Here is an 8,052-nt window from a genome sequence, read left to right on the forward strand (position 1 = left end):
AAAGGGATTAAAGTAAGTTTTATCCCCATAATAAGTAATACAATAATATTTTCCAAATTAATAGTCCAAATTATAAACATACAAAAAAGGGTTTTTAGTATATATTTAACCATATATCAAATCTTGATAAACTGACATTATTGACCTTGGAAACAGAGCACGCTCCTGTTCCTTTGAAAGAAGAAATTGTGTGTGCTATGCTGTTATATCAAATGTGTCATTTCAATTGTTGAAGACTGTGTAATGTGGTCGAAAGCCTTTTGTTTAGTTTGTCATCGTTTGTAATATTTAATACACTATTGGAGGCACTTTATGTTGATTTCCAACACAATGCAGCAGGAACCATATTTGTTTAACGCTGCAGGATAAAGAAATTCATTAAAAACATAAGTGCTGCATAACACTGCTTGTGCGTATGAAGAATAATATACATAAAATCCACATATCCCTATACAGCTTCTATGTGTTCCAGTAACCTGATGCCTTTTATACAGTAACAAAAACATTAAATACTCACTTGGGGGTCCACGGACAAAATCCTGCATCTTGGATCCAGTTTACACATAAACTCAGGAAAACGTATAACACTGATATACACCTAATATCAATTTATTCTGGGGCCAAAACTATTTGAAATGAAAAATAACACATTTAGTCCAAAATTATAAAGTTTGTATCTCCTTTTAAGCATGTAGAGAAAGAAAAATGGCAGATAAATAACAATTTAAGTTTCAAATGTCTGTTGGTATATTTTATAACGCCATTGTCATAAAAACAAAATCCTTTTTTAAAATAAATTAGTTCTATTTGATTTATTCAACTGAAAAGCTTTAAAACGGGTGTTTTTTCCACATTTGTCATACTAGTATAAAGTGATGACGCCTTAATGGGGCGCTGAGAAAATGCAGATACATGTAAATAAGCAAACTATGATGGTGTTAGAGGTTAAATAGATTTGTAGTTTTTGTGGTTAGACAAATGTTATAATATTTGTGCGGTTAGTTATTTGAGGTGCAAGCCTCCTTTTTTGTGCCGCAGTCGGAAGAGCCAACAAATATGTACTGAAGCAGAACATTCTGTCAGATCAAAATATGTTGTGCATTTTGGAAACTATTAAATATTTATTTTTCAATAAATGTTGACTTTTGGACTTTAAAACACTTTGGGGTTATTAGAGAGGTCTGAAACTATTATTTGCAGCCACCACTGTAATTTAACTAATAGCATAATACTAATAATAAAAGTGTAGCTCGTCTTTGTCTGACAGTGTTTACAGTTTGTTAAAACAAATAATTATAATAAAATTGTGATTTAAATTCAAAATTCTTCACAAATATTTGCTACAGCCCTAGCAGTGTAAATGATTTACTAGAAATAGCATTTAAAAAGGTGACGGAAGAAAAGAAAGACCACACCAACTTCTATGTTTCACTATATTTATATTATATCATTAAATTCAATGTAGTACCTGAAACTAACCACACAGGGAGGACAGACGACGCTGCCCGCCCTCAACACACGGTCCCAGCAAAGAGAGAAAAGAGACAGAGAAAGGCACAAAGAGTTTTGAAACTGAGAAAAGGACACTAAACATGATGATTAAGGTAAGGAAGGGGAGGGCAAGGGGAGGGGGCAAGGTGCGATATAGACAAATACATGAGCAAAACAAAAAAGACCGGTAGAAATGACTGGGTGGTTTATGTGGTGGATAAAGAAACGGGCAAAGCTCTAAACTGAACGATGAAGACAGAGCGACACGAACGCAGGCCGATGACGACAGACACAGAAAGGCACAAGTAGAAAAAGTAGGTATTCTCATTGAAATGTTTCTGCTAATTGTATTTTTTTTTCTTTACCCTTGATGAATAGAGAATGAGGTTGAGGAGGAGAGGACAGCATGAAAAGAGAGTAGCCTTGAGAATGAGGAATTCATGGCAAATCCTATATATACTTTTTTCCTTCTTTTTATCCCAAAAATAAAAAAGGCACAAACACAGTCTCAATTACAAGATGGAGTCGGAACAAGTGTTACATGGAGTAAGCATACAAAATAAAAAGGTGTCTTAAAAACAAATACAATTAATACTATTTTTCGGACCGTTATTATTATTATTATCATCATTATTATTATTTCCATCAATAATTATTGTTATTGGTATTATCAATAGTTTCTCTTTTGCGTCAGAGAGAAAAGCGAGAGAGAGAAAGAGAGAGAGAGACATTAACTGAGCAGCTGAGTGTGACTGAGGTAAAGGTTTCCTGCCTGCTCCGGTTTATGTGCCATTTAGACCCAAAACATTACATTACTCTGCTGTGTAACGCCAAACTCCATTGAAAAAATGTCCATTTCAGGACGCCTTGTGTCAGGGCCATCGCTAAAATAATGAATACAGCGCAGGGCGAGGGGCGTAATATTCGGAGAAAAAAAACTGGGAAATATTCAATAAAATATCAATAAAAATGAAAGTGGTTAAACTACAATACGTGAATATTTTTAGTAATACATTTACGAGAAAAAACATATTTTGGGGTGATTAAAATGGTATTGTCTTTTCCCAGGAACAAATTAGTTTTGTCTCATAAATTGACAACATTTATCTCTGGTAATATCCAAGTTATTTCTCTCTTACATTTTGGAATTTAATCCATGAGTTTTTTCTCTGAATATTGAACCCCTCTCCCCATTTTTTATTTATGGTACAATGGCCCTAATAAGCCACCATACAGATATGTTGTTTGATGAACTTCTATATTTATATATATTTTTTTCTGCTCATTATTTTTGTTTCACCAATATAGACAAAAATGGGCAAAATCGATGCTACCAACAATTCCCCCTGGTTTTGAAAAGTGACTAGCTTGCTTTTATTATACAATTGTTAAAGTGTGTAATCTATAAACTACTAGTCATATACTAACTTATTCTCTTTTTTTATTGAACAAATATATGTAATTAAATGTACCATAATGTAAAAATAAAACAAGCAAGCTGTCAAATGTTAGCTTGAACCAAGGAAATGTTCTTTGCTTGATAAATGGAAACATATTGAAACCACCATTAGTGTTATTATTAATATTACAATACATTCAATTATATATTATATTATTTATTAAGATTTCACATTGGTTTGGTCTTGTAGCTATTCCAATCAGCCATGAGCGTATCAAGTGTTCATGCTAATATATTTCTTTAAAAGTTAAAGGTGGGGTAGGTAATTTTGGAGAAACCAGCTCGAGTGCGCTAGAATTTGAAAATACACAGCCAGGGAAAATCTGCCATTTCCTTACAGAGCCCCTCCTCCAACACACACGAACGCAAACATGACCAATGAGGGCACGAGACAAGTTTGTGCACAGATGGAAGGCTCACAGACAGGTAGGCCATCCAGTTATTTTAGCCGGGCCGGCTGAAATGATAGGTCGTGCTTTTTACAGCATTCCAGAGATGAACTTTTTTTACGGATTTTTTGTCAAAGCACTAAAGATATTCATTGCTATCGGGATGTTAAGAGCATTCCATGGAATATCACCACCTTTAACTTCTATATTTTTCCAATTTTACAGAATACAATTGTGTCAACCATTTTTGAAATTAGTCCAGTATTCAGCGCTTCAGTATTTGGGCAGCAAAAATGAATGCATTATTTGTTAACTATTCAAAGTATTTCTAACTATTTCCATAATCGATTAATCGGTCTGAATAATTTTTTGCAAGAAAAAAACGTTTAAATTCTCTAATTACAGTTTTTAAATATAAATATATTCTAGTTTCTCTATGACAGTAAATTATAAATGTTTGAGCTGTGGACAAAACGAGACATTTGATCGACATTTTCCACTTTTTTCTGACAGTCGAAACAATTGATTAAATTATTTTCATTGTGGATTAAACTGTAGATTATAATGTTTAGTTTTGAAAAAGTTGGCTCAGATTGTTATACGTTTCTGAAAACATTATGGAAAGTATCCTACAGAGGAAAGTGTCTTTCTTTACCTTTACAGTTATCACGTTATTGTGTCCTGTGACTTGTAGAAATAGAGTGTACTCAAAGGAATACTTAGCTGATTTCAACAATGTGGATGCAACATGAGATTTCAGAAAGTGACTCCTCCTTGAGTGAGACTTTGTTAGACACAACAGAGTGCATCAAGGGGGAAATGTAAAGAAAGACATTATATTTATCTACAGACTGCTTCTATATTGTTGTCAGATGTTTAAAATAACAACCTGAGCCTGAGTCAGCGTCAACTCAAACTTTAAGTGGTAGACATTGATGGTGCAGAATCGCCTGATAGGAAAATGCAGTAGGGCTGCAACTAACACTAATCATCTTTGTCGATTAAGTTGTCGATTAGGTGAAAATAGTGAAAGATGATAAATGTCTTGTTTTATCCACAACTCAAGGATATTCAGTTACAGTCTTTATTGGAGCAAAGAAACAAAAAGGCATTTCAATTTAGGAAGATGGAATCATAACATTTGGACTTTTTTCTCCTTCTCAAACTGACAAATCGATTATCACAACAGTTGACGATTCATTTCATATTTGACAACTGATAGATTAACCCTTGCAGCTCTACCCATAACGCTCAAAAGTCAACTAATGTCATGACTGTTGTCTCCATCAGTCGCAAAAACATGTGACCACAGAGTCCGGGTTGAAAAATACCAAAGACGCTACATTCAGAAGCTTTCAATCTGTATAATTTTTAAAAGGAGCCTGCTGTGTACCAGTAAGTAGAGTTTTGGGTCTACCTGCCACAGTGCAGATGTGTGTGAGTGTGTGTTTGGCCTCTGGTTTGACTTGGCAGGACCGACGTGAGGTATCAGGTCTGCTGGCTCCACAGCGAGAGAGAGCCCGCTGCGATTCGTACCGGCAAAAATCAAAGCTTATTAGACTACAAAAAAATTAAAACAAGTGTACCGCTAGTTAGTGTCGTAAAGCTGCTTCCGCCTGTCTCTCCCGTCTGCTTTGTCTCCTCTCTCTCTCGTTTAGTGTTAGTACTTTTACCTCCTTGTCCTTCTCCTCCGTTTCGCCTCCAACCTTGCTAATAAAATAAAAATACTGGTTATGAATGGCTATGATTTACGCCGCCTCATCCAATCTCACGCTCGCTCACACACAAACACAAACGCACATACACACTCCTCCTCCTCCTGCTCCCGCTCTTGCTCTTCCCTTCATCAGAAGAAGGAGTACTGGTTGTCGACGGCTCGGGGCGCCCTCGCTCCGTCGCGCTCCTCCCCCTCCCCGGCTTCCAGCTGGCGGAGAGGAGTGTCCCGCTCCTCCCAGTCCTCCACTCCTCCCCCACTTCCACCGCCGCTGCCTCCACTTCCGCCGCCACTTCCTCCTGCTGTCGTCGCCACGGCCGGCGCCCCCCCCCCTCCTCCTCCTCCTCCTCCTGTTGCTGCACTTCCTCCCACCGCCATTGGCTCCGCCTCGTCAGCTCTCTCCTGAGGGGGAGTCGGGGGTGGCGGACGGCCTGGAGGCAGAGGAGGAGGCAGCGGGGGGCTACGGGGTCTGCTGGTCAAGTCTGCATGGAGAGGAATTAGACGAGAGAAAAAGAGAAAAAAAACAAAGAGGGGTGAAATGAGAGAAAAGTGGAAATAAAGGAGGAGGCAGGAGGAAGAGGAGGAAATGAGGACAAAAGTGACAGGAAGTGACAGCGTAGTCGGGGGAGAGGAGGGCGGGAGAGAAGAGAGAAAGTGACAGTGAGTGAATGTTAGGTGGAGAGGTCTGCGGTCATGGAGTCCATGGGAGTCATGGAGCCAGTCAATTTCAAGGAGCACACACACACTCACACAGAGTTTATTAAGTGGTGGGCAATGTACGTTAGCCCCGAGAGAAAACATAAATATCTTCCGATGCGTTTAAGTCTGATCGAAATGATTAAATAAGTTAGTTTTTGTATGTCTGTGAAGCATGATCCTTTAGCTGTGAAAAACAATAACGCTTGGAGCTGAACATTTCTTCTCAGAATCTATTGTTGTTGTAATGCTCATAGAGGCCCGAGGAGGCCTACCTGCACCACTACCCCATGTTCAAAGTATTATATTAAAAGCTATCATGTTTTTTCCACGTACGTGTTCATTTTTTCATGAGCTCTAAACAAATGGAATATGTCCATCTCCATGTTTGATATCATGGTTGTCATATTAGACTTACAAGTATTATAACAAACACTTGGTTATTGTCATATTCAATTTATCTGCTGATTATTTGATCGACTCATTGTTCGATAAATAAATATATAAAGTGAATAATATTCTTAATAATAATAGTTTGCGATTAAATTAACTGTAAACTACAAAACTAAATTGACTACATTTAGCAAGGTGTTGCTGTAGTATGTGTGAACAAGAGTCTAAAATACACAAAAAAAGTGACGTTTTACAGAATACTTGTAGACTAGGCAAAACATATGTTATATTCCAGTCTCTGTCAAAAGTGTAAATCTGAATGTGAGTCGCCAAATTCAGATTTTTTTGTGTTGAAATCAAAGGTTACAAACCTGTTGTGAGAGAAATATGCCCGTTCTAACTAAGCACATCAAATATGTCCCCACTCACTCCCAAACACCCCCCACTCTCTAAGTTTCTCTCAGCTGAGTCTGGTCTCACTTACACACAGTCAGAGATGGGGGTTGATGGAGAGTCAGGATGGCGCGTGGTGATGACATCACAGACTGTAGGCCGACTGCCTGCCCTGTCGCGGCCTGCAAAGGGACGAGCCAATGGATACACATAACATCAGAGAGGTGAGACAACACATGGGCAGAGGGAGACGCTGCAGGGGAATAATCCTGCATTCTACTTGCGCCACTTTTATTGCACTCTTTGTTCTTTTAGCTATTTACCTGCAATGAAGGATGAAAATATAATATAATAATATATAATGTAATGCAGTTTCAATGTTGAAACAAAATCATAGAAATGTAAGTATGAGTAGTGACATCACTATGTAACACTTGCGCTTCTATTGGCTCGCGCTCCAACACATTATAAGTGTTAGGTTAAGGGGCGGGATCTCTTTAAGCAGTCGACCAATCACAACCAAGCCGGCCAGATAACCAATCAAAGCAGACAGGGCTCTGGTTTCAGACAGAGGGTGAAAAGAGGTGCTGCAGCACAGGCAGTATGAGAAAAACCAAGAGCTTTTTGAACATTAAAGCATGGAGACATGTCACAGTGGAGACACTACATACTGATATGAACGTGAAAGTGAATCAGACACTAATGGTGCAGCACTGTATTTTTTCAAAGGTTGTTTTTGCTTCAAAACATGTTCTGTCCCTGTCAGGTACTTTGGTTAAAAAAATATTTTGAAGGGGGAACACAACTCTGTTTGTACACTGGTTTAGACCTGAGTAGGGATGGGTATCGTTAGGATTTTATCGGTACCGGTACCGCTTATCGGTATTTTTCGATACTCTTATCTATACTTTCCAATAATTTGGTGCTCAAAATTATAGACATGAATACAAGATGTGAAGATTAAACAGTAATTGAAATAACTGTATAACTTATACATTAGCTTCTCAGAAGCAGACACAAATAAATAAAAATAACTTAAAGGGGCCTGGCTCGCCCTATCATGCTTTTTGGGGTTTTCCCTCAGACAGAGGATGAAAAGAGGCATTTTTTTAAACATTTTTTAACATTTGTAAATCATTTACATCTTCATCCAGACATTTCAAACTGACAATCGAGCTCAACAAGAGATCCTTAAAACATTGTCCTACAGTGACATCATGCAAAACTGTGATATGAAGAAATTGGTCAAAAGGCTAAGATGGCAAAAAGATAAAGGAGAGTATGTATATTATTCTGGATTGTACTTTTAAATCATCACAAAATAAATGATGTGCTGAACTGAAACACGTCAAAATGTGTCTGAAGGTTTAAACATAGAACAAAGTATTTGAGCTTAAAATATGTCAATTCCTAGTAAACGACCAACAATTGCTGAACCATACATTAGGCGAGTTCACACCAAGTACTTTTCCCACAAAGGTTCCTGAGAACTCTTTAGTTCTCATGAACTAAGTACA

The 8,052-nt window shown here is 37.7% G+C and overlaps 1 protein-coding gene across 2 annotated transcripts; it reads right to left on the minus strand.

The window, feature by feature from the left end:
• Positions 1–3,340: 3,340 nt before the first annotated feature.
• LOC104949077 (short stature homeobox protein 2-like) lies at positions 3,341–6,761 on the minus strand. 2 transcript variants are annotated; one of them, XM_010775361.1, is made up of 3 exons: positions 6,627–6,761; positions 5,144–5,535; positions 3,341–5,049 (listed from the first exon to the last, which is right to left on the minus strand). In XM_010775361.1, exons 1-2 carry the CDS (start codon positions 6,745–6,747, stop codon positions 5,186–5,188), a joined length of 471 nt encoding a protein of 156 aa, XP_010773663.1. In that variant the 5' UTR covers positions 6,748–6,761; the 3' UTR covers positions 3,341–5,049; positions 5,144–5,185. The 2 variants fall into 2 exon arrangements, with proteins under 2 accessions (XP_010773663.1, XP_010773662.1); XM_010775360.1 differs by having other exon boundaries at positions 3,342–5,535; positions 6,627–6,760.
• Positions 6,762–8,052: the final 1,291 nt, after the last annotated feature.

The sequence above is a fragment of the Notothenia coriiceps genome, unplaced genomic scaffold, assembly GCF_000735185.1.
Source record: "Notothenia coriiceps isolate Sejong01 unplaced genomic scaffold, NC01 NC01_scaffold00015652, whole genome shotgun sequence".
NCBI lineage: Eukaryota > Metazoa > Chordata > Actinopteri > Perciformes > Nototheniidae > Notothenia > Notothenia coriiceps.